Source organism: Thalassophryne amazonica, chromosome 6 (genome assembly GCF_902500255.1).
Source record: "Thalassophryne amazonica chromosome 6, fThaAma1.1, whole genome shotgun sequence".
In the NCBI taxonomy this organism is placed as follows: Eukaryota; Metazoa; Chordata; class Actinopteri; order Batrachoidiformes; family Batrachoididae; genus Thalassophryne; species Thalassophryne amazonica.
The window spans coordinates 14,458,218-14,486,051 of record NC_047108.1 but is presented as its reverse complement, the minus strand read 5'-3'; the positions used below and the strand labels follow the sequence as shown (position 1 = coordinate 14,486,051).

Below are 27,834 nucleotides of genomic sequence, written 5' to 3'. Positions count from 1 at the left end.
GAACAGGAGTCAGAGCAGTAATCAACACATTCGATTACGGTCACTGAACCACTTAAATAATAACTACATAACTATCATATAAACATCTATGGTGTGTAAATCATCAAAAGACACGCCCACAAACTCCTGTGCCAAGACATTTTTTTTTTTTTTTTTTTTTTTTTTACTGTTATCTACCCTTGGCAGACATTCTATCTGCCTCGTCCTGAAATAAATGACATTCAGAGAATTCACACCAACAGTGAAAAATATCCCTTAGAAATGTTACAATGCCTCTTATTTCAGTATTTTCTGTAACATACAACCAGGGTGAAAAGCCAAAATGTCAAAAACGTTCTCAACAGCTAAAAAACACCAACACCAGCAGCAGCCTGTCCTTGGTTCCTCACCCTGACAGTTGAGTCCATAGAAACCCGGAGCACAGGAGTCACAGTGGGCTCCAGCGAAGCCCGGTTTACAGACGCAGGTCCGAGTCTTTGGGTCTGGTCTGCAGGAATTATCCACCGTCCCGGCCGCGCTGCATTCACAGTCTGAGGAGAGACCGCCAGAGATTCAATCATAAACAGAACATGTACACCTGCTAACGGTAAAAAAACAAAAAAAAAAACAACATGCCGTTATTCCAATCAGAATATTCTTACTGCATGTTTATAAGCCCGTTCGTTACAATACGGCAACTTCGTGAACATTATAGCCCACGGTCCAAATGCAGGTTTCACTGTAATCCAGATCCAAACAGAATTTCTCTTGTTGACTGTCTGGCAAATGTGTGACAACAATAGATTGTTACATTTTTTTCAAAATTGTCAAAGAAAGTCCAATCTCTAAAATTAATGTCCAAAATTCACATACGTACGTATTAATGGATTTTTCCTGTTAATAACACAGATTACACTGCTCAACACAATTTTTCTTGCATGGAGTTTTTCCAATGGATTTTGGGTAATTTGGGGGCGCAGAATCCAAATCTGGCGTTACTTTTTGCCAATCACATCACATTTTTGATATATAAAAATATATTTCTCGCACACCTCTTCTGCACCATAAATGATATTAAGGCTCTTTGTTCACATTTTGTGAATCTGGTTTAAAAACTATGATTTTGAAGCTGCGTTTGTGTCAAATTTATGAGTGAACGAGCAACTTTGCATAATCCATCAATATGGAACATGCAGATTGCAAAAATAAAAAATAAATAAATAAAAAAATTAAATATATATATATATATATATATATATATATAATGTAATTGAGGAAATCTGAGCTCAGATTTGTATTCAGCACCCCAAAATGACCCTAAATCAGTTGTCAAAGTCCATGCAAGAATTACTTTATTTTATTTTTGACCAGTGTTATTTCATCAAGTTTTATGATTGATTTTTTTTTGGGGGGGGGTTAATTAAAAACAAAGCAAAACAAACAAACACAAACAAGTAATATTCATTTATCACCGTCTCAAAGTCTGAAGACAGAAACCCAGTTTACATTTTACCAGCTGTTCTGGCAACATGACTGATAATGTAAAATGAGTTAATCACTGAAAGAGATAAAACGTGAGAAGAAAATATGTCACAGACTGAACTCTGTGTGACACTCAAACGAGTTTCACGTCTCTTCTTATCACGTTTCACTGAAATCCCACAAACAGCACAGTTTCTCCCAAAACAACAGGTGAAGGCCACAAGAAAAAAAAGTCTATTCCATACCCACAAATAATAAAAAAAAAAAATCATTGCCTGTACAATTTTTGCTACCATGTTTTTGTTTTACTCTTTTTTCCAGCATTCAGACTTTTTGACTGTGGGGCAGATATGTGTAAAATGTCACTACCATTGTGTGTTTTATGGGGAAAGCACCAAAAATTGCAGAATTTGTTTGCAAATTTTATGTTGGTGCTTTTACCATGAAATGTTTCTCATATCTGCCTCACTGCATTGTCTTTTTGACGCCATCTTTAAACATTCCTGCAGCCAAAATGTTGCTCTTTAATCTTGTAATTTTTCTGAATGTTTTATCACTTAAGTCATAAAAGTAACTTTCTTTCCCACCACAACAGTTTTGTTCAACAGTTTTCACCACAAATATGATCAAAATTCACTTTTATGGGGGGAACAATTTAATTTTGAACCACATTGGTTAAAAACTGCAATAAGACCTCAACAGTTAGAGAGGCAAAGGGCGCTGCAAGTGACATATGCTAATGTTAGCTTCTTGGAGAAAAAAAAAAAGGTAAACCTTCAATTGTAAGTGAAAGTAAAAAAAAGGGATGTAAAACAGAGAAAGAAAGTGAACGACAGCTAACAAACACAAACCAGAGGAGATCTTGTTTGGAAGAACAGAAGATAAAATTGAAGGTTTTGCTGGATATCTGCTGGACAGGAAAGACTACAGTCGCACGGCATCATCAATATGAAAGTTACTGACTTTTACAACATTTTTATTCGGTTTGTCAAAATGAGTCAGTGATCAGAATGAACATTTACTGAACATTTGATTGTAGCTTCAGTAAAAGTTGAAATTTGGAAATTCTGAGTTCTTATCAAATGCAGCATCGAACATCAAAGTTGGACGTCTGCTTCGTATCATCTGAAAAATCTCAAACTAACTCAGTTTTCCACTGAATCCCCCTAAAATAAAAGGTTACCAGCAACAAATCTAAGAGTAACTTTGTGATGTACGAGATGTAGAGGTCAAAGCTCATTTGTGCTGTTGAACCGAGACTGTGCTGAATCTGTCACATGCCACAAAAACACACAGAATAATAAATATAGATCTTTTTTTTTTTTTTATCTCTGGAGCATCAGAGGAGGAAAAGTCTTACTGATGATCTCGCCGGCTGGTTTGGCCTCACCGTTGTTGTTGTTGGTGGTGGGATACGTTGGGACAGCTGATGAGGGCAAAAACAATAAAATTATTCAACAGAAATAATTCAGCATGAAATCTGTAAAAAACTTTGAAATGTAAATTCTGTAAAACTCTGCTTCCAGTGACTGAAGAGAAAATGAACTTAGAATAATTTGAAGACATTCTAAAAACATCTGCAGGGAACTGAGAAGATTTCTGCACGCGTATGGTGTACCTGGAAAGTATTCACAGCGCTTCACTTTTCCCACATTTTGTTACATTACAGCCTTAATCCAATATGGATAAAATTAATTTTATTCCTCAAACGTCTACACACAATACCCCATAAAAAAAGAAATCACATGTCCATAAGTACTCACATCCTTTGCCATGAAGCTCAAACTTGAGCTCAGGTGCATCCTGTTTCCACTTATCATCCTTGAGATGTTTCTACAGCTTCATTGGAGTCCACGTGGGGTAAATCCAGTTGATTGGACATAATTTGGAAAGACACACACCTAACTATATATATAAGGTCCCACAGTTGACAGTGCATGTCAGAGCACAAACCAAGCATGAAGTCAAAAGAATTGTCTGTAGACCTCTGAGACAGGATTGTCTCGAACCACAAATGTGGGGAAGGGCACAGAAACATTTCTGCTGCTTAGAAGGTCCCAAGACCACAGTGACTTCCATCCATCCATCCATCCATTTTCTTCTGCTTTATCCGGAGTCGGGTCGCGGGGGCAGCAGCTCAAGCAAAGCCACCCAGACCTCCCGATCCACACACACCTCCCCCAGCTCCTCCGGGGGAACCCCAAGGCGTTCCCAAGCCAGCCGAGAGATGTAGTCCCTCCAGCGTGTCCTGGGTCTTCCCCGGGGCCTCCTCCCAATGGGACGTGCCCAGAACACCTCTCCAGCGAAGCGTCCAGGGGGCATCCAAAAAAGATGCCCGAGCTACCTCAACTGAATCCTTTCAACGTGGAGGAGCAGCGGCTCGACTCCAAGCTCCTCCCGAGTGACCGAGCTCCTCACTCTATCTCTAAGGGAGCGCCCAGCCACCGTGCAGAGGAAACTCATCTCGGCCGCTTGTACTCGCATCTCGTTCTTTCAGTCATGAGCCAAATCTCATGACCATAGATGAGGATCGGAACGTAGATCGATCGCTAAATCGAGAGCTTTGCCCCCCTACTCAGCTCTCTCCTCACCACGACGGTCCGATACAGCGACTGCATCAATGCAGATGCTGCACCGATCCGTCTATCGATCTCACGCTCCATCCGTCCCTCACTCGTGAACAAGACCCCGAGATACTTAAACTCCTCCACTTGAGGTAAGGACACTCCACCAACCTGAAGAGGGCAAAGCACCTTTTTCCAGTCGAGAACCATGGCCTCGGATTTGGAGGTGCTGATTTTCATCCCGGACGCTTCACACTCGGCTGCAAACCGCCCCACTGCACGCTGAAGGTCCTGATTTGACGAAGCCAACAGAACCACATCGTCCGCAAACAGCAGAGACGAGATTCTGTGGTTCCCAAACCAGACCCCTCTACACCCTGGCTGCGCCTAGAAATTCTGTCCATAAAAATAATGAACAGAACCGGTGACAAAGGGCAGCCCTGGCGGAGGCCAACGTGCACTGGAAACGGGTTTGACTTACTACCGGCAATGCGAACCAAGCTCCTGCTGTGGTCGTACAGTGACCGGATAGCCCTTAGCAAAGGACCCCGGACCCCGTACTCCCGGAGCACTCCCCACAGGGTGCCCTGAGGGACACGGTCGAACGCCTTCTCCAGATCCACAAAACACATGTGGACTGGTTGGGCGAACTCCCATGAACCCTCGAGCACCCGATGGAGCGTGTAGAGCTGGTCCAGTGTGCCGCGACCAGGAGGAAAACCACACTGCTCCTCCTGAATCCGAGATTCGACCATCGGTCGAATTCTCCTCTCCAGTACTCTGGAATAGACCTTACCGGGGAGGCTGAGGAGTGTGATCCCCTTATAGTTGGAACACACCGTCCGATCCCCCTTCTTAAACAGAGGGACCACCACCCCAGTCTGCCAATGCAGAGGCACTGTCCCCGATCGCCACGCGATGTTGCAGAGGCATGTCAGCCAAGACAGTCCCACAACATCCAGAGACTTAAGGTACTCAGGACGGATTTCATCCACCCCAGGAGCCTTGCCACCGAGGACCTTTCTAACCAACTCGGTGACTTCGGCCTGGGTAATGGATGAGTCCGCCTCTGAGTCCCCAGTCTCTGCTTCCTCTTCGGAAGACGTGACGACGGGATTGAGGAGATCCTCGAAGTACTCCTTCCACCGCCTGATAACTTCCCCAGTCAGGGTCAACAGCTCCCCACCCGCACCGTAAACATTGCTGGTGGAGAGCTGCTTCCGCCTCCTGAGGCGTCGGACGGTTTGCCAGAATCTCTTCGAGACCGACCGATAGTCCTCCTCCATAGCCTCCCCGAACTCCTCCCAGACCCGAGTTTTGCCTCTGTGACCGCACGGGCTGCGGCACGCTTGGCCTGCCGTTATCTGTCAGCTGCCTCTGGGGTCCCACCTACCAACAAAGATAAGTAGGACTCCTTCTTCAGCTTGACAGCATCCCTTACTTCCAGTGTCCACCACCGGGTTCAGGGATTGCCGCCGCGACAGGCACCAGAGACCTTGTGACCACAGCTACGAGCGGCCGCATCGACAATGGAGGTGGAGAACATGGTCCACTCGGACTCCATGTCTCCAACCTCCCCCGGGATCTGGGAGAAGCTCTCCCGGAGGTGGGAGTTGAAGACCTCGCTGACAGAGGGTTCCGCCAGTCGTTCCCAGCAGACCCTCACGATACGTTTGGGCCTGCCAAGTCTGACCGGCTTCCTCCCCTCCCCTCCCAGCGGATCCAACTCACCACCAGGTGGTGATCGGTCGACAGGTCTGCCCCTCTCTTCACTCGAGTGTCCGAGACACGTGGCCGAAGGTCAGATGATACGACTGCAAAGTCGATCATCGACCTCCGGCTCAGGGTGTCCTGGTGCCACGTGCACTTATGGACACCCTTGTGCTCGAACATCGTGTTCATGATGGACAAACTGTGACTAGCACAGAAGTCCAACAACTGAACACCACTCGGGTTCAGATCGGGGAGGCCGTGCTTCCCGATCACCCCCCTCCAGGTCTCACTGTCGCCGCCCACGTGGGCGCTGAAATCCCCCAGGAGAACAATGGAGTCCCCAGTTGGAGCGCTATCTAGTACCCCTCCCAGGGACTCCAGGAAGGTCGGGTACTCTGCACTGCTGCTCGGCCCGTAGGCCGAGACAACGGTGAGAGACCTGTCCCCAACCCGAAGGCGTAAGGATGCGACCCTCTCGTTCACCGGAGTGAACTCCAACACATGGCAACTGAGCTGGGGAGCAATAAGCAATGTGACCCCAGCTCTCCGCCTCTCTCCGTGGGCAACGCCAGAAAAATGAAGCATCCAGCCCCTCTCCAGGAGTTGGGTACCAGAGCCCAAGCTGTGCGTGGAGGTGAGCCCGACTATCTCTAGTCGGTATCTGTCAACGTCCCACACAAGCTCAGGCTCCTTCCCCCCTAGCGAGGTGACATTCCACGTCCCAACAGCCAGGGGCTGTGAGCATGGACCGGGCCACCGGGCCACCCACCCTCGACCGCCACCCAATCCTCTCTGCACACGACCCCTATGGCCCCCTCTGCAGGTGGTGAACCCACAGGAGGGCGGGGCCACGTCGCTCTTTCGGGTTGAGCCCGGCCGGGCCCCATGGGCTAAGGCCCGACCACCAGGCACTCACGCGCGAGCCCCAACCCCAGGCCTGGCTCCAGGGCGGGGCCCCGGCTCCGCCATACCAGGCGGCGTCTCGGTCCTTGATTTTTTTACTGATCATGGAGGTTCTGAACTGCCCTTAGTCTGACCCGTCACCTAGGACCTGTTTGCCTTGGGAGACCCTACAGGGAGCACAAAGCCCCCGACAACATAGCTCCTAGGATCATCCGGGTACACAAACTCCCCCACCACAATAAGGTGGCAGCTAGAGGGGGAGACAGTGACTTCAGTGAGACAGTGAAGGGAGACAGTGACACAGTGACTTCCATCATTCATAAATGGAAGACATTCAGATCCACCAGGACTTTTCCTAGAGCTGGCCACATGTCTAAACTGAGCAATCGCGGGAGAAGGACCTTAGTTAGGGAAGAACCCTGGGGTAATTTTTGATCCTACGTTGTCCTTTGACCTCCACATTAGAGATATTACAAGGACTGCTTTCTTCCACCTGCGAAATATAGTGAAGATTCGTCCCATTCTGTCTATGGCTGATGCTGAGACCCTGATTCATGCATTTGTCTCTTCTAGATTGGACTACTGCAATATTCTATTTTCTGGTTTACTGCAGTCCAGCATTAGGGTTCTCCAACTGGTTCAAAATGCTGCCGCCAGACGTCTGACACGAACCAGAAAGTTTGATCACATTACACCCATTTTGGCATCTCTTCATTGGCTTCACAGTCAGATTCAGATCCGTAGAATCCGGATCTGTTAAATTAAACAGTTGGATTCCCCTAATCTGCACTGTGTTCTAAGTTATATTACAATATTCACTTTATATTTGTATATTCACTTTATATAGTCTTTGAAGGATTACAGATTACAAAACTACTTAATGGATTCTCACCACATTTTCACCACGGATACATATTAGGTCATGGAAGACTCCATTAAATTTTGGAGGTGATCCAGACCAAATGCAGATGCTAGATCAAGATTTCTCTTCATATACGCTTTGAAGGATTATGTCAAAACTACTTCATGGATTTTGACAAAATTTTCCACAAAGATACATATTAGGCCATGGAAGACTCCAATAAGTTTTGGATCTTATCTGGATCACGTCAAACTACTTCACGGATTCTCACCAAATTTGCACCACAGATAGATATTAGGGCATGGAATTTTGGAGGTGATCCGGGTCCGGATTGGTGGATGTCAGAAATCTGTGATTGCTTTTGTTTAAAAAAAAAAAAAACTTTTTTCATGTTGTCATTATGGGGTGTTGTGAGAAGAATGTTGATGGAAAAATTAATTTACTCTATGCTGGAATGAGGCTGTAACAAAGTGTGGAAAAAGAGAAAAGCTGTGAATAATTTCCGGATGTACTGTATACAACTTTTTTTTCTTACTGTGGATGATTCAAAGTATTGAGAATGGTATAAACTCACGGTAACAGTGGGGGAAGTTGATGAATCCGCTGGCGCAGGAGTCACAGTTGTTGCCGGCGTAGTTGGATTTGCAGAAACAGCGTCCGGTCAGATCCTCACAGGTACCGTCAGTAAACTCTGACTGACAGTCGCAGGCTGCAAGAAGGAAGAAGAAAAGGATGGACATGAAGACAAGAAACACAAAGGCTAAAGAAGAAGAAACCATAAAAAAAGATCTGAATATTTTAGGAGCCACTGCTCAACTGTCACTCACGCGAGCAGGCCAATGGGGATTGGATGGGGTGGTCAGGTGACCTGTAGTAGGTGGGGATGCAGCGCTCACAGTTGACTCCTGTGGTGTGATGCTGAGAGGAAAACATGTTACCGCAAATACATCAACACAACACAACTGGAGTCAAACATGGTGATTTCAATAAAAAATTAATTAATTAATCCTTTAAGGTATGAAAAAAGTATTACCAGCAAAAGTGTTTGGTGTTTGAAAGTCAATACAAACTTTAAAAATCACACATTTTTCATTAATAAATTCCAAATAACACTTAAAATTTACTTAAATTTAAATTGTATGAGAATACTTTTTTCAGACAACAAACTAACAATTTCAACTCGTGAGGTGAAATTTTCACCTTTGTCTATTAATTTTCTCAACCTTCCAGAAAAAGTCTGAGCTACATGTCTGAGTCTGACTCTCTGAGTCTGAGTCTCTACACCCAAAGTGATCAAATAGAATTATGTGATTATTAACCATTAGATGACAAAGTAAAACCCCTTAAATCATTCTAAAGTCAGTTTTAAGCAGAAACGAGGCAATAATCGGTGAGTCACTACTGATGCTCCGAAATGACGTAGTAGTAGCACGCTGTAGTGCTCTGATCGCTTCCTCCGTCTTTTATGATGAAATAATGCTGAATTTATGTGGAAATGATTGTTGTACTAAAGCTTCAGATATCTGTGGTTGAGACAGATGATGACTGGAGGCAGTTTGAAGCAAAAACAAGGTGATAATCTGTGAACCGCGGCTGATGCTCAGAAATGATGCTGCTGAGCTCAGAAATGATGCATGTGCAATGAAGACAGGGTGGACCGATTTTTAAGGGGGACCATTCAGTCGGCGACACCAGTTCTTGCATCAGCTGTACTGCAGTCAATGAAATTTGCAAAATTTCAATTGGTCCAATTTTAGCATGTGGTGGTGGGCGGATGATAAACTTTTTTTTTTTTTTTTTTTTTAAATGAGGCCTAAGTTGCAGGACCTCACAAACTAGCAACCCGACTGTAGACTTACAAACAAAACGACATTGTTTATGTGTTATCGATCCAGAGGACAGCAGTTACCTGACAGTTGAGGCAGACTCCTCCCCCTCTGTAGCGTCTTTGAATATCGAGGCTTCCTCCCTTCTGATCAACATCGTGGTCGTAATAACAGTCAAAGGAATGACGGTGACAGTTACACGCTAAAACACACACAAAAAATACACATTTAAAAAAAAACTAAATTCTGTTGATGAAATTTGATCAGCAGAAAATTGTGAATTTTGATACATTTTATGAGCAGATGAATCATGTCTGAATTTTTTTTTTTTTTTTTAGTTTCCATGTAGTTTTCTGGAACATATTCTGGATCTGTGAGCTAGAAGAATGTTAGCGATACAGCAACACCGACCTCAATGTTATGATTTTGATGACATTTTTTGAGCAGATGAATCATGTCTAATTTTTTTTTTTTTTAGTTTCCATGTAGTTTTCTGGAACATATTCTGGATCTGTGAGCTAGAAGAATGTTAGCAATACAGCAACACCGACCTCAATGTTATGATTTTGATGACATTTTTTGAGCAGATGAATCATGTCTAATTTTTTTTTTTTTTAGTTTCCATGTAGTTTTCTGGAACATATTCTGGATCTGTGAGCTAGAAGAATGTTAGCGATACAGCAACACCGACCTCAATGTTATGATTTTGATGAAAATTTATGAGCAGATGAATCATGTGTAAATTTTTTTTTTTAGTTTCCATGTAGTTTTCTGGAACATATTCTGGCTCTGTGAGCTGGAAGAATGTTAGCGATACAGCAACACCGACCTCAATGTTATGATTTTGATGAAATTTTCTGAGCAGATGAATCATGTCTAATTTTTTTTTTTTAGTTTCCATGTAGTTTTCTGGAACATATTCTGGATCTGTGAGCTAGAAGAATGTTAGCGATACAGCAACACTGACCTCAATGTTATGATTTTGATTAAATTTTATGAGCTGGCACAAATTCTTAGAAAACAAGGCTTGATGCGAAATGCAAGTGGGCACTTTGGTGGTTGTGAACGTGTGGCTTTTTTGATCAAAGTATTTTTATTAGTTTTTCCCATTTTTACACACAAAGCAAACAAAGAACACAAACTTAAAATAACCCTCCGCCCCACCCCCTCTAAACCAGATCAACTATAATAATAACTAAACTGTACAGGCATCTAAGGACACACAAACACAATCTTAAGTACCGTATGTTAGCATGCATCACAGACCCTGATAGTACTTAAACTAAAACATCTGCAGGCAAACTCTCAAAATAAGATAGAAATGGCTGCCATGTATCAAGATAAACCTTGACAGATCCTTTTACAGTATATCTGATCTTCTCCAAATGAATATGATACATAACTTCTCTCATCCATTGACCATATGAAGGTGGATGTAGATCCTTCCATTGGCAGAGAATGAGTCTCCTGGCCAACAGAAAACAAAACGCAATCATAGCCTTCTGTTCTTTACTGAATAGGGCCTCCAGAGGGACAACACCAAACAGAGAGGTCAGTGGAGATGGATGGACAGTCCTACCACAGATTGCAGAAAGTGTGTTGAAAACAGATTGCCAATAACCGTGTAGTTTTGGACAGGTCCAGAATGTGTGAACCAGTGAGGCCGGGGATTGTTTACAGCGGTTGCAGGCCGGGTCCAGGTCAGGTTTAAACTTTGACAGTTTGTCCTTAGACCAATGCAGACGATGGACGACTTTAAACTGAAGAACAGAACGTCTCAGACATATTGAAGATGAATAAATGTTTTTGATAATGATTCCCCACATTGAATCTGATATGATTTCACCCAAGTCCAGCTCCCATTTGCGTTTAAGAGAGTCCAAACCCGTCTCATAGTGATAGCTCAGCAGTTTGTAAATCCTGCTGAGTGTCTGTTTTGGAAAATTTCTGCACTCCAGAATCGAATCCACCAAGTTCTTAGAGGGACACAAAGGGAAACTAACAGAGTTTGACCTCACAAAATGTCTGACTTGGAGATATTTAAAGAAATGTGAAGAGTGGAGACCAAATTTCTGTACCAGCTGATCATAAGAGGCAAAGATATTATCTACATAAAGATCATAAAGTGAATGCACACCTTTAAGAGTCCAGGTATTAACAGTTGCATCAGTCAAAGAAGGGACAAACATGTGATTATTTGACACTGGGGCAAAAAACAATAGTTCTGTAAAGAGACATGACCTCCTGAACTGATTCCAAATTTTCAGTGTGTGAGTAACAACAGGATTACAGGTATAGGCTGAGAGTGGATTTGTAAATGGTAACAGAGCAAAGTAAAGCAGATGCAGAGCTAGATGTGATCGAGGCTTTTTACAGAGTCACCCAACTAGGGAGATTATCTGTTTCTAACCAAAATAATAAGGCTCTAATATTCGCTGCCCAGTAATAAAACATAAAATTGGGCAGTGACATACCACCAAGACTACGGGGCATCTGTAAGATCCTTTTGCCAATTCGATGGTGCTGTTTATTCCAAATAAATGTGGACAACTGACTATTCAAATTGGGAAAAAAAAAAAAGATTGTCAAAAATATTGGCAAGTTCTGAAACAAATACAAAAATTTAGGTAATATTGTCTATTGTCATTCTGATTGAATTAACCCTTCCCCCAAGAGAGAGAGGTACATTTTGCCACCTGGTGATGTCATGCTTAAGATTTGCCAGAAGAGGTGAATAATTAGCCTGGTAAAGCTCCTTATAGCCACGTGTTACCCAAATGCCGAGATATTTAAATTTTTTAGTGTTAATTCTAAATGGGACATTGCCCTCAACTTTTGCATTTAAAGAAGACACAGGCATGAGCTCACTCTTCTGGAGATTAACCTTATAACCAGATACTCGCCCAAATTCTTGAAGCAAAGCAAGTTGTTCAGGAATACTAGAGACGGGATCTGAAATGTATAAAAGGGTATCATCCGCATATAAAGAAACCTTATGTTCCATGCCAAACCGGTTTATGCCCTTAATAAGTAAGTTGTTACGTAGCGCTACTGCCAGTGGTTCTATTGCAATTGCAAATAACAATGGAGAGAGTGGACATCCCTGTCTTGTACCACGTTGTAATTTGAAATAGCCAGATATATTATTATTAGTGCGTACTGCTGCCATTGGAGATGAATAGAGTAGTTTTACCCACAACTGAAATTTAGGGCCAAATTTAAAAGACTCTAAGGTCTTAAAGAGAAATCTCCATTCCACACGATCAAATGCTTTATCAGCATCCAGCGAGAGTACAACTTCATCATTCTTATGACCATGTGGAGCAGAAGTATATAAAACATCAAACAGTTGCCTGATATTAAAAAAAGATTGACGGTTTTTGACAAACCCTGTCTGGTCAGATGAGACAATCGTAGGGACCACGTATTCAAGACGCCTTGCTAAAACCTTTGCCAGGATTTTTGCATCAGTGTTCAAGAGAGATATCAGGCGATATGAGCTACAGTTTAAGGGGTCTCTATCTTTCTTCAGTAGCAATGATATAACAGCTTGCCACATAGAGAGTGGTAATAATGAAGAGGAAAATGATTCTTCAAAAACTGACAATAAAAGAGGGGAAAGCTGATCTGAAAAAGTTTTTAAAAACTCAATGGGAAAGCCATCCGGGCCCGGGGATTTCCCATTTTGCATATCTCCGATTGCTACAACAATTTCAGCCACAGTGATATCTCTCTCCAACTCGTTTACCAAATCAGGATTTACTGAGGGAAGCTCCAGGTTGCTAAAAAACGTTTCTAATTCAGATGAATCAACTGGTGATTCTGATGTGTACAGGGCATGGTAAAATTTACTAAGACACAGATTTATTTCAGCATTATCGCAACATTCCTTGCCTTGATCGTCATTTATTTTTTAGAATAGTTTGATAAGCTGAACGCTGGCGTAGCTGATGTGCAAGCAAATCGACCAGCCTTTTCACCATGTTCATAATGATCCTGTCTAGATTTAGATATTAAATACTCAGCCTGCTGTGTTGATAGAGTATTAAATTCTGTCTGGAGTAAAACACGTTTCTTCACTAGATCTTATGAGGGGGAGCGACTGAGTGCGGCGTCTAATTGTAATATCTCATCGGTTCGCTGTTGTAACTGTGAACGTGTGGCTTTGACAGAGTGCGCGCTCTCTGAGCGCGTCCTACTTACAAACAGTAAACACAAAAACATCGACAGACAGATGGATCAGTGCTGCATCTGCACTGAACCGTCGATGGACCTGAGCCAGAAGGTGAGACTCTCGATTTACCACTCGCTCCTATAATCACCTGTGGTCATGAGCTTTGGGAAACGACTAGAAGAATGAGGTGGATGGATGGATGAAACAGCAGAAATGAGATTCCTCTGCCGGGTGTCTGGACTCACACTCCTGGACAGGGTGAGAAGCTCGACTATCCGAGAGGTGACTCGGAGCAGAGCTGCTGCTTCTTCACATCAAAAGGAACCAGCTGAGGTGGTTTGGGTGTCTGGTGAGGATGCCCACCCGATCGTCTCCCTGGAGAGGTCTTCCAAGTAGGTCCAACAGGGAGGAGGCCCCGGGAACGACCCAGGAGATGCTGGAGGGATTATATTTTCCAGCTGACTTGGGAATGCCTCAGGATCAGGAAAGAGAAGTGTGGGAGGAGCTGTGTGGTCTGTCGCCACCGTGGACACAGACAAGTGGCAGAAAATGACCAAGTGAATGAAAGAAAAATTTGGGGCAGATGATGATTTGGTGTCGTGTAATTGTGCAGTAAAGGTCTCAGACACATCAACCCCACAAGACCCTGAGATACATCAACTCCTCCACCGGAGGAGGTCCCCACCTGGTGAAGGCAACAGAACCACATCATCCACAAAAAGCAGAGATGGAACTCTGAGCTGAGCGAGCTGGACACCTTCCGGTCCCTGACTGTACCCTGACATCCCGCCCACAAACATCACAAACAGGATTGGTGACAAGGGGCCGCCCTGGTGGAGTTCAACACCCACTGGGAACAGGTCCGATGTGACACCCAGAACACGGACACAGGTCCTACTTTGGTGATGTAAAGACAAGATCTTGTGCTGCAGCAGTTCCTGTACCCCACACTCCTGCAGCACCTCCCACAGGACACCTCAAGGGACTCAGTCATACACCTTTTCCAAGTCCACAAAGCACATGTAGACTGGTTGGTCCTGATCCTAGAACCCTTCTGAGATCGGTCTTGGACTTGTGCATGAATAATGTGTTTGACTTGCTGTAACAGTGTTTCATAAACGCATTTGTTGTCGTGTGACGTCAGCGGGTTGGAGTCGTTTGTTGTTTTAACATAGGAATTGTAATTTCCTAAAGCTTTTACTGAGCTTTCGTGAAAAAAACAAAAAAACCTTTTCCATCTTGTAAAACATTGTGTGCACAGTTTTATGAGAGTTTAGTGGAAGATCACACCCCAACTTATTAAAACAACACAAACAAGCCAACAAACTCACACGGCGATGGCAATCAGTGACATTGGTGGCACTCGGCCACACACACTGACGGCTTATTTTAGTTTTTACTGACGGAGACGGACTGAAGCCGTGAAGATGAATCAGAAACACTCTGAAAGCTGCTGATTTTAATGTTGCACCTCTAAAAGTCAAACACAAGTCCTTAAAAAAAAAAAAAAAAAAAAAAAAAAATCCAATAGCACACACACGCGTTTGTAAGCGTCAGCTCGCTCCTGCATGTTTGCAGCCTGACGGTGACCCTGGTCTACTGGTCACACAGAGCCGCGAGAACCCTGATAGGGTCCACACACCTTATCAGGCCCCGAGCGCCTGAGAGGTGCCGGCTGAATAAACCAGCGCTCCTTATCCTGCAGCTCTGCCTCCGGCCTGATAGCGCTGAGTGTTTGTCTCCGACACCAAGGACATGTGAGTTTTTCTTTTCTTGAGCTTCGCCGACTTCCAACAGATCAGCAGATCAGCTTCAGCTGCACAAAACGTGACCAAAGAAATCTCAGATTGGTCGAGTTCCTGTTCCCGTAGGAACTAATCTGCTTCTGCTCCTGAAACGGTGCAGCTGTTGTGGTGCTGCATCACTTTAACAAAGAAACACTAGAAGCTCTGTGAGCATGTAGGATTTAACCACAGGTCCCATCAAGAGGAAAAAAGCTACAGCAATCTTCTAATGATGTACTTTCATATTAATATTTTTCACATATTGTGTGAACAGACAAACATGTTATTTATTTCTGATTAAAATGACTAAACATGAATCAAGGGAAAGTGAACAATTTCCACACATTGAAAATGATCTATGGTTTAAACAATAGTGATTTTTTTTTAGATTTCTCCAAATTCGAAACTACACTGGAAAAATATTAAAGAATATTAAAGAAAAACTCCAAAATAATCTTTTAATCAAAGTGTTTGTTGATGCCTACACTTCACGTAATGATCATAAGACAATTTCAAGGTTCTACAAAGGACTATGTCAATCAAAAGGACTTGAGTGTCATGTGAAACAAAAACAGGAAAAAGAGGGGAATTTATATATCTCTGATGAGGAATGGACAACAATCTGTGAGGTACAATGGAAAACTACCAACTCAACAATCTGGAGAGAGTTTTGTTGGAAAAATTTGATTAGGTTCTACAAGACACCGGCACAAGGAAAACATTTCACCAAATCAGCAACCTGTTGGAGGCAATGCGGAGAACAAGAAGCAAATCCCTGCCACATCTTCTGGACATGCCCTCTGATTGTTCCATTTTGAAAAAGTGTTTCACATGGACATACCATTTCAATTTACATCATTGTACCTAGGTTCCTTGCTAGATGACAATATATCATATAAAAGTAAATACTTATTCCAAATTTTAAGTGCTGCTGCTAGGAAAGCAATTACTAGAAAGTGGTTAAACCCACAAATACCATCAATAAATGAATGGTTTGATATCATATACAACATTTTTAAACTAGAGAGAATAATATTCAATATTAGATTACAACAAGCTAAGTTTGAAGAGCGATGGAAGCGGTGGATTGAGTTAATTACAACCACTAGACCAGATTTTATTTAACTTCTCAGAGTTTGTATTTCATTTTTTGTATTTATGGCAAATTTGTGTTTACATCACCGGCACACCCTCTAGGTTACATGTTACTTGGAAAATGTTTATCTTTCTGCAAAAATTGAAAATAAAGAATTTCAAAAAAATAAAATGACTAAACATGGTACAAAATATATATTTGGAAAAAACAGAGCTGCAGGTTTCGAACCTAATTTATATTTTACACTCACCCAATATAAACACACACACACACACACACACACACACACACACACACACACACATACCCCTTAAAATTCATATTTTGATACATAAAATCTGAATCGTTATAGGGAACTACACTGAATAATGCAAAATCGTCCTCTCTCAATGTGAAACAAAGCTTCCAACATTCCAACATATGTCCCCTTAATTCTTCCAGCAGCATATAGATGCTTACGTAGCACCACAGAGGGTGCATTTCTTTGTAACCTGTGGTGCGGAAACAGAGCGTTTGTGCTAACATGCTCGTTTATTTTTGCATTTAAGACAACAGATTACGGCTATTTTTTCCACAGGTCAGCATTGTGGTTTACTTCTGTGAGGATCCCTGTGCTGGTCACATGATGTGAAGAGGAAAAACCCCACGAAATATCCGTCGATGAAGACTGTCAGTTGGGTAAAGTTCCTCAAAGACGGCAAAAGCCGCTGCACCTTAAAGACGACCAAGAGTGTTTGTGTTAGATGCTGAACAGATAAATACAGATGAACTGCTGCAGGTGAATGAAAATATTTGTTCTGGAACAACTATGGATAGGGCAGCACAGCGGCTTAGTGGTTAGCACTGTTGCCTCACAGCAAGAAGGTCACATGATCGATTCCCACCTGTGGCCTTTCTGTGTGAAGTCTGCATGTTCTCCCCGTGTTTGCATGAGTTCCCTCAGACTGGCATCCAGTTCTGTTTGAAAATATGTCATGAAGGGGGTGGGTGGATGCACGAGCGTGCGGTCAGTATTACAGCCAATGAAACACCTGTCACGTCCTGGTTAACCCATAAAAGGATAAAGAGGTGGAGCCTTGGTGTTACTCTGCATGACCTGGGATAAAGTAAACCAGATCACACCCCCATCTTACCATCCTTTGCCAAACCTACAGCTAAGGGGCTAACCTTTTGGTTCAGGTGTCTTATTAAAGCCTATTTTTGGAGACAGAGTGGTGGTTTCTCTAATGCTTTGTCTGGGCGTTACGGTTAGAAAATTATTATGACCATCTTATTTCCTCAGAAGAACTGGACCTAAAGTCACCATGCTACTGATAGCTGCTAAAAAGTGCTAACTGGTGCTAGCATATGAAATTAAATAATGCAAAAAATTTCACTCGATGTAAATACTGGAGCACAGACTTCTTAGATGATACGCCGGTAAAATTAATCGCACAGCAAGCAGTATTATTACAGATATTTGAATTAAAATGTTCAGTCCTCCACAGCAAATAGCAGCCACGGCTGGTCGCAGGACTCAGAGTCTGAGGAAAGACCAGTGCCAATTGATGATGTCATAGACAAGAGGGAAAATCTTGTAAAAACTCATTATTTTTTACTTTTTACAACATGTTTGGTCACTAAATTGATGTTCCATTTAGGGTGCGTGTTTAAAAGCAACTTGCATTGAAGAAGGGGGTGGGCAGGGCAGATTTTACACTTCTCATAATTTCATGGAATCTGACACAATCGACAAATCCAAAAGCAATGCAGCATCCGACTGGAGACGCTGTCACGTTACCGCCAAGTAAGAATGCTTGGAAACCTCACAATGGATGAGCTTTTCAAAAGATCAGTTTGGCTCTGATCTGCTCCATCATGCACGTAGCTTTTAAAATCAATCCAGACATGCACAAAGCCTGCAGCAGGCATGTGGAGGTCACGCCCTTGGATCTCCATGGAAGCTGCAGCACTGCGCCTCACGTGGCTGCTCGGCTTCACCGCGTGAAATCCTTCTGCGGGAGTCGGTTCTTAAAGAGAGACCACGAGGCTGCTACTCCAACACAGCATCAAACTCACGTTCACACTCATTAGCGCTGTAGGTCGTGGCTGGTTTCCAGGGCAACTGGCTGTATCCAGGGCAGCAATGGTCACAAGAAACGCCACAGGTGTTGTGTTGACAGTCGCACTGCAACCTGCAGAACACAAAAAAAAAACAAACAAAAAAGATTTAGGACGTCTGCACAGATGCATGCACAGATCTCACCTTATCCCACCTGACCTACAGATTTTCCATCTCAGCCTGCTCTCCTGCAGGTGGGACTTGAGTTGAGGATCAAGTTGCGAACCACTGTTCTATCTCTTGACCTGCTGCCCCCCACCCCACCACGTTAAAGAGAGTGAATAGAAAAAAAGAAAGAGTCCAAGACAATGACAGAGTTAATTTTTCCACTTCATGGACAGCGCCTGACTGCCCCCCCCACGACCACATTCTTAATCGGATTAGTCTGAAAAGCTGCAGCCTGCAGAGCATAGCCAAAAAAAAAAAAAAAAAAAAAGCCTCTGATACCACGACCTCATACAAGTCCTGTAAACCAGTCGAAATCCTGCTTGGAGGACATGAGTCATGAGTGAAATGTGTGATCTAAACAGGCGCGTCTCCAACCCACTCCACCCCAAGGCCAACCCCACCCTCACGCACTACGTTATTCCAACGGTTTTAATGCCTAAAAGCAGAAACACTCCAGGGCTGCCAAAATCTGCTCCTGGAGGGCACCAGATTTGGGCACCCCTGCCCGACGCGCGTTGCTTACTTGTATTTTACATAACTACTGCAGCCTTCATTCATGCACACGCACCAATGATCCAGCAGATTTATAATAAATTACATACTGTACTCAACGTGTGCAGAGGAGGGATGTGGGGTATATAGGAAGAAGGATGCTGAGGATGGAGGCACCAGGCAGGAGGAGGAGAAGAGGGAGGCCAAAGAGGAGGTTTATGGATGTGGTGAAGGAAGACATGCAGGTGGTTTGTGAGACAGAGGAAGATACAGAGGACAGGGTGAGATTTAAACTTCCATTGGGGGTCACCCTAGCGGGAGCAGCCAGAAAAAAAAAAAGAAAAAAAAAGAGGACTCTACACGTCCTCGAAATGTGGTTGCGGTTATCCACATTTGCTGATGACTCACTTCTGTATATTTACAAACCCACCAGAGAAAACCATGTTTTCACCTGTTGTCACCGTTATTATGCGAAACAAATAAATCAACTTTCACAAATCTCAACGTTCGACCAAATAAAAATTTTAACTTTCGTTAAACATTTGTTATTCTTTTCGGCTCCTCCTGTTTGCCACAGCAGAATCGGTACAGATCCGCATGTTGATTTGGAACAAGTTTTCCTTCGGTTACCTTTCCTGATACAACTCCGGATGCACATGGAGAATGAGCATGGTGAGTTTTGAACCCAGAAGAATGTTAAACCAGTGATGAATTTAGCTGCTTACATCATCTTGGTGCTTCCTGTTTCATATTAAAAGTATTTCAAGGTGGCAGCACTGGCAGACCTTTACTCTGAAAGTCATAACACCTATAATTAGATAATTACAGCATCAAACACTGAAGTGGAAAAGTTTTCTAAAGACAAACTTCAGCTTATTTTGAAGCCACATCATTAAAAAACAACAACAAAAAATCAAATTACATCTCCAAAGTAGACCATTACATGTGTGACAAAGCAGGATAAAAAGATTCTCTCAAACCATATTCACAGATCCAGTCCATCTATCCGTCTATCTATAGTATTGAACAGACTTCCACAAAACTAGTTGAATAGGATGGATGTGGCCTGGAGCACAATGCAGTTAGATTCTGGAGCAGATGCTGGAACGATGACCTGGATATCTGCACACTGATGAGAGCTCCTCTGGTTTTTGATGCTGTAGTTAAGCACACGTATTCTACGTGTTTGTAGGGTGAAGTCCGAGAGGGGTTTGTCTTTGCTTCCAACATCTTTTGGGACCAGTAATTGTCTTTCCAGTTTTCCCCTTTAGTCTCAGATCCATTCACTCAGTAAATCTCATGAGTTTAATTCACACACTTGCCGCTGCACGCCTCCCTCCTGCCTGATAATCAGGTTGGTTCAAACCTTTCAGGAAATGAATTTCAATGGAGAGTTTCCACCCAAATCCACAGTTTCCTGGTTCCAGCAGCATCCCAAGCAAAACTTGGTGATTACTTAGAAAGTGTTTTCAGTTTACAGTTCACAAAAAAGGGAAAAAATATTCTTAAATTGGCAGACCAACCCATGAGCAAGCACACTGGTGCCGGGGGTCAGGAAAACCTCCTAAATCGTGATGGCTTTAGAAACACTGAGGCATGCAGCCTGTGAAATGCAGTGAACAAATGCTTAAGCTCCGGTCACACGGCACTAACGACGGACACCGAAGCCAAACGAAACAAGACATCAGCACTTAAGTTGACTTTAGGAGACATCGTTTAACCACCGTCCAGCTTCGTTCCTGCAGCTGGCATGTGGTCAGAATTTTCAAATTGTTGAAAAATGTGAACATATCCCGATGACAACATCAATTCGACCGTATTCCTTTTTGCTTTCTGTCTTGACGATTCCTCGTTGTTTGCGTAGTTCCCGTACAGACAGTGTTCCATTTGATTGTCGTCCAACTTTGTCCAACATCTTGCACGAACACTGATGATATCTGAACGGATCAATAACTAAAGATCCAATGAGCTGAACATGAGTCAACCATGTGTGGGACAAAAAGCAACGTTGTCATACAGAAACAATAGCGGTAAGAACGTTTGATCAACTACTGTAACTATTTACACACGTTCCAGCCTGCGTGTGCACACATGCTATTGTGAAGAAAAATATCATCTCTCACCTGTTATCAGGACAACCAAATCCCGCCCCTGCAGGCGCTGCGGACATGAGGATAGGGTTGGCTGCACTCAGTCTCATACCCGCTGTCAGCTACGTCATCATGAATGTTTCGTTTCGATTTTGTTTAAAGCGTTGAAGGTCGATGTTCACTTTGTTTTTCTTTTGTTAGTTTCGGTTTTGTTTCATTCCTTTTTGCACTCTTGTTTCACAGCCTTTTCGGTAATGGGGAAGGTGCAGGATCATTTGTCCACCATTTCTCAACGATTTGTGCCTTTTTTCCTTTGATCAGCTATCTCCATGTGCTGTGTGAGTGGGCCCTTAGCTAGAGGAATGAAGCCATCCCCTCCAGTTTATTAAAACAATAATTCAAAAACAAAAAAACATTGTCACCTTGTACAGTGGGGTAAAAAAGTATTTAGTCAGTCCCTGATTGTGCAAGTTCTCCTACTTAGAAAGATGAGAGAGGTCTGTAATTTTTTATCATAGGTACACTTCAACTGTGAGAGACAAAATGAGGAAAAAAAAAAAATCCAGGAAATCACATTGTAGGATTTTTAAAGAATTTATTTGTAAATTATGGTGGAAAATAAGTATTTGGTCACCCACAAACAAGCAAGATTTCTGGCTCTCATAGACCTATAACTACTTCTTTAAGAAGCTCTTCTGTCCTCCACCTGTTACCTGTATTAATGGCACCTGTTTGGAACTCATTATCTGTATAAAAGACACCTGTCCACAGCCTCAAACAGTCAGAATCCAAACTCAACCATGGCCAAGACCAAAGAGCTGTCGAAGGACACCAGGAAGAAAATTATAGATGTGCACCAGGCTGGGAAGAGTGAATCTACAATAGTCAAGCACGTTGGTGTGAATAAATCAACTGTGGGAACAACTGTAAGAAAATGGAAGACATACAAGACCATTGATAATCTCCCTCAATCTGGGGCTCCACGCAAGATCTCAACCCGTGGAGTCAAAATGATCATGAGAACAGTGAACAAAAATCCCAGAACTACACAGAGGGACCTGATGAATGACCTGCAGAGAGCTGGGACCAAAGTAACAAAGGCTCCACACGATGCAGAGAGTGACTCAAATCCTGCAGTGCCAGGCGTGTCCCCCTGCTTAAGCCAGTACATGTCCAGGCCCGTCTGAAGTTTGCCAGAGAGCATATGGATGATCCAGAAGAGGATTGGGAGAATATCATGTGGTCAGATGAAACCAAAATAGAACTTTTTAGTAAAAACTCAACTAGTCATGTTTGGAGGAAGAAGAATGCTGAGTTGCATTCCATGAACACCATACCTATTGTGAAGCATGGGGGTGGAAACATCATGCTTTGGGGCTGTTTTTCTGCAAAGGGGACAGGACGACTGATCCGTGTTAAGGGAAGAATGAGTGTGGTCATGTATCGTGAGATTTTAAGCCAAAACCTCCTTCCATCAGTGAGAGTATTGAAGATGCAATGTGGCTGGGTCTTCCAGCATGACAATGATCCCAAACACATCGCTCGGGCAACGAAGGAGTGGCTCCGTAAAAAGTATTTCAAGGTCTTGGAGTGGCCATGTATCGTGACATTTTAAGCCAAAACCTCCTTCCTTCAGTGTGAGCATTGAAGATTTTTTTTTTTGAAAACTTTTTATTTGATTAGCATTCAACCCTCAAATGAAATACAATTACATATATACATACATACACATATTCAACAAAAAACATTTCAACAAGGGATGACGCTAATCAAAAAGGTATAGGCTGAAGCTCATGCTTATTATGCCTAACCTTTTTACAAAAACAAATTCAACAAGGTAATATGAAATATAAGAGCAAAAAAGAACACTTTAGAAAAATTAATATATAAATAAATATGCAATGTGGTGCAACGTGGCTGGGTCTTTCAGCATGACAATGATCCCAAACACACTACTTGGGCAACGAAGGAGTGGCTCCGTAAAAAACATTTCAAGGTCCTGGAGTGGCCTAGCCAGTCTCCAGACATCAACCCCATAGAAAATTTGTGGAGGGAGTTAAAAGTCCATGTTGCTCAGCGACAGCCCCAAAACATCACTGCTCTAGAGGAGATCTGCATGGAGGAATGGGCCAAAATACCAGCTACACTGTGTGCAAACCTACAGACCTGTCTGCAGGCCATTGGAAAATGTTGGATGGATGATGGAAATTAGGAGCAGGTGTGGCAGACCGAGTGAGAAACTGCTTCCACATGAAAATATAATAAATCAGTTAAGTGATTTTTTTTTTTTTTTTTTTTTTTTTTTACTGTTTTTACTGGATTTTTTTTTACTGTTTCACATCAGTCATGTTTTAAAACTCAAAGACCACACAACCCCCCAAGGACTTTGTTTGAATGTAGCTGAAGCTGACACTTCTTCCTTCTCTCTTTGCTTCACACAACATATGTGTGTTTTCAAGTTACATGTAGCTTGAAATGAACTTGTCAGTTTCTCTTATTTCCAAGACCCAGGTCTGCAGAACAGTCTCAGTGGAGTTATCTGCTCTGATCATTTCATCAAAACAGAGTACAATGTACAATGCAAGATCAATATAACATGCAGTCATAAAAGAGAAAACTGACAACCAAATATAACTCATTGTTTGCAAAGGCTGGACCGAGTGACTAGACAATAACGAGGTGAAGAAACAAACAGAGTCCCAGACAAGGGCGTAGAGTCGGAATCAGTTTGCTGCCAGCGTTAGCGTAAAAATGACTGAATGCACAGGCTGCTGTGTTGTTGGGTAGAAATGATCACGCTCAAATCTAAAAGGAGGCACAATCACTACACTGGATGGATGAAGAACTTCTTCATTGTTATTGTACATTGAATGTTGCCCTCTGCAATCATTAACAGAGTTTCTTTTTTCCCTCCTGTCTGCATATATAGTAATTGTAAATGCCACACTGGCAGAACCATTTCTGAACATTAATACCCATATATGCAAATTATGCTTGCAAGACAGAAGGTATGTAGTGCGTGAGTGAATGTGGTGTGTGTGTGACCCCCATCCGCCATTTCCGATCACCCTACAAGATCCTACTCAAAGCCAACCAACAACTTCTATCAGGAAGGGCCGACCACCAAAACAACACAAAGACAGACAAGAACAAGAGACAAGTGGTGAAGACAATAACTGTGACGTGAGTTACCGAGGAGACGGGGCCCCAACCATACAACATACCATGACAAACAACCACACATGAACAAACAGTGACAGCAACAGTCTGTTGTCTAATTAGTGAGCATCCATACCCTAATCTAGAACACCGTAGTGTTAATCCTCTTAAGAGCACCCAAAAACTGAATTGTGGTGACGGCCACAAACACGCAACCATCCACACACAGAAACCCAGATCACAGCTAAATATCCGATCACTACTGTGGCTGGTGTGTTGGGCCAAGACAAGAGTACAGAACCTTACCATATGACATGGACCACTCTGGCACGCCAGAAGCCACACGGCCGGTCGCGAGCACAGACAGAAGAGGGCCCAGGATGCAGGGCCCCGGGGGAACCAGGAGAAAAGGGGCAGCGGACGGGCATGGGGGCCAGGAAAGGCAGCCCCCAGAGCCACCAGGCAGCACAGCAAACCAACAGGGGAGCGGCCCGACAGCACCGGAACGCACCCCCGACATAATTATTAGAGTTTCTATCCAACCTTGAAAAGCAGTTGGCAGCTGGGGACCAACTCCAGGTCTGGAGATGTTGGCTTGGTCAACAGCACTCAGAAGGAGCATTTGGAGGACATGAAATCTCCTTCTTGGCTGTGTAGTAAATCAGCTGAATTCCTCACATAGGGGAGTCACTGACATTGCTGAAGTTATGCACATCTCAATCAAACACTGGTCAAAGTAAGAAAGATGAAATGGGTATCACGTAGAGCTCAATCAACCAATATACAGGTTTGCAGAGAATATCAGCCGATATGAGCCAATACTGGCATTGATCCTATTTTTGCCGATATGAAAACTTTATTTTACCAAACAAACAATGCAGAAAACACTTGGTGTCATTATGTAGTGTGTCCAGCAAAGGACGAGCCGACGGCATTGTTTATAATAAATTCAAGCATGGCTGGGACCCCCATTACCCCTGGCTCACATTAGCTACAAGAGACAGAGGCAAAGCGACTAGCTGCCATCCATTTTCAATCAGAGTGGGTGTTTTACAGCAACAAGAGACAAGTGGCCACTGTGCTGCCAGCTGGGCAAAGCCAAAATAGACGAGAAGTCTGTTTTATGCAAATGCTAAGTGATGCAACATGATGATGTCCAATCTGAGCGGAGGCAGCGTGACATATGTCAACCTGACCTCATGCCAAGTTTGTGATGGCATCACGAAAACTAATTTATTCTTTATTTATTTATTCTCATGAAATTATGTTGGGGGGTCGTTGGGGTTATGGTCAGAAATAGTGACTGAAACCTAACCACTTCACACGAATGTGACACATTTTGTGATGGTATTACGTTAAAAAAAAGGGACATTGGTCTGTGTATGTAGGCAGGTTATTGGTTATATATTTATAGTTATTTATGATAAAGTTCATGTTTAAATGGTAAAACATCAAACCTCGATTGCACTTCTTTGTCATAAGGGTTTGATAACAAAATTTTTTTGATAATACTGATGTGGGCCTCCAAAAATCCGTATTGGTCGGGCTCTAGTATGAGGTGTGCACTACAAGTGTGAATAAAATAAATAAATAAATAAATAAAAAAAACCTACTTTCTCTTTGATACAATGAACAGAAAGGTAAAGCACACACAAAGTGGATGTCAAATTCATTCATTCATATTCACTCTCACACTCGGGTCAGAACAACCGTGAGGCCCAAATGGTCGGTCTGTCTGAACCACATCCATCAACACACTGAATAAGAACCAGGGTCGTGTCACCATGCGATCCGTACGCTATTTGTCAGCCATGATATCCACAGTGCAGCTGCAGGTCGTAACCACGTCCTCACTCACTCAAACGTCCATCATCTGAAACACACCTGGTTGATTTAACAACGTCAGACAAAGTCCAGCCTTGATCTACCTTCTCAGATCAAGCAGGAGCTCGCTGCTCCACATTCCTTTGCTCTGACACTGAAAAGAGTGCATCGCTCCAACAGCCTGATGAGGTCATGAGGGATTTATGTGAACTACCCGTCCTGGGCAGTCAGTCAAACACCTGCTGACATGAAACAAGTGGAACTGGAATCCACCCAGGGGGAAAAAATAAAATGCCTCAAAAGGAAGCAATTTTCACCATTTTTCAGTTCAAAGTCTGAACATGTGCAAGCTCTTAATGAAAATATTCATTTAAACCCCTCTGCATTCCTTTAATTGTTTGGAACTCCAGAGTTGGCATATTTATATTCGCCATTTTATCATCACTATAATTCTTTATATGCCAGCTACAGTCAGCGAGAAACACTCAGAGTGTTTTAAACAACCTGAAAAGAATGCAGCATTTCTCCTCTGAAGTTAATCATGATTTAATTTAAGAAACACAGTGTGACACAAATTAAATTCCACCTTCATGCCATAAAGCTGCATTTTTTTTTCTTTTTTGTTTCTTTGATACGTCTGCTGTGCTCTCCAGCAGAAGTCAAAATCTGACCATCTGTTGTGGTTACAGTACAGTGAAGCGAATCATATTATTTACCAGGTGAAATGCCGAACAAATGATGAAATCCTGAGAACAGCTGGAGGGGAATGAAAAGGTCTTAAATCACATGCTGATACATCATGAATTAGGAGGAAGAAGAAAAATATACCAGCCAAATTGGAAGCTCAGACAGATACAGTGAAACTGATGAGCAGAAACTCAAGACAGGTGTGTGATTAGGTATGGGACACAGGTGTGAAAAGAAACTAAATGGCTGCATACACGGAAGAGAAAACATGAAGGAAAAACCAAAACAACGTTCCCAATGGTAAAGCAAGCGCATGAAATTAACCAGGTCTCGAAAGGCGGCAAAAGTAGTCAACACTGAAACAGTGATGAAAGTTTGTTGACAAAATGCCAAAGGAAGACAATCTCGTGATCAGTCTCAATAGTTTTTGTTTCATTTTAAATTTTTGTTGTAGTTTGATGAGGGATAAGGAAGAGACTGTGAACCACTGTACATCCCAAGTGAACAGCAGAAAAACTGAGCTTGAGTTCAGACCAGGTTTTTGTGGTCTACGGCACAATCATTTCCTGCTGTCACTAACTGCACCTGACCAGTATTCACATGGGTGCACAAATAAGTGCAAGTTAGAGTTCCTACTAAAAGTTTTAGTAAATCAGTTCGGGGGGTGTCTATAACCTGATAAGGTCCAGGGGCAGCACCCTGGTACATGGTCTTGGGGGATTAAGTCCACAGAAATGCTGAGGTTTTAGACTATTTGGAAGGTTAATTTGGCAACTGAGAGGGGCACAATTAATGGCAGATTTTTTTTCTTCAAAGCTGAACTCCAGACACCCTGGAAAAGCATGTCCACACAAATGGAGGCCGGGCCAACTGTGGCCCACAGGGTGCCAGTTAGTGACCCTGAGTCAGGCACAACATAGCAACTGACTT

General features: G+C 43.0%; 1 protein-coding gene across 1 annotated transcript in view; it reads right to left on the bottom strand.

Annotated features, from left to right (window-relative positions):
• lama5 (laminin, alpha 5) overlaps nt 1-27,834 on the bottom strand; it is a 274,408-nt gene that overhangs the window by 142,773 nt on the left and 103,801 nt on the right. Inside the window, exons 7-12 of the mRNA XM_034171776.1 lie at nt 18,442-18,557; nt 9,413-9,531; nt 8,331-8,421; nt 8,078-8,212; nt 2,822-2,887; nt 390-530 (exon numbers count right to left, since the gene is read on the bottom strand). Of these exons, the coding sequence (XP_034027667.1) occupies nt 390-530; nt 2,822-2,887; nt 8,078-8,212; nt 8,331-8,421; nt 9,413-9,531; nt 18,442-18,557 (668 nt within the window). The remainder of the gene's footprint in view (nt 1-389; nt 531-2,821; nt 2,888-8,077; nt 8,213-8,330; nt 8,422-9,412; nt 9,532-18,441; nt 18,558-27,834) is intronic.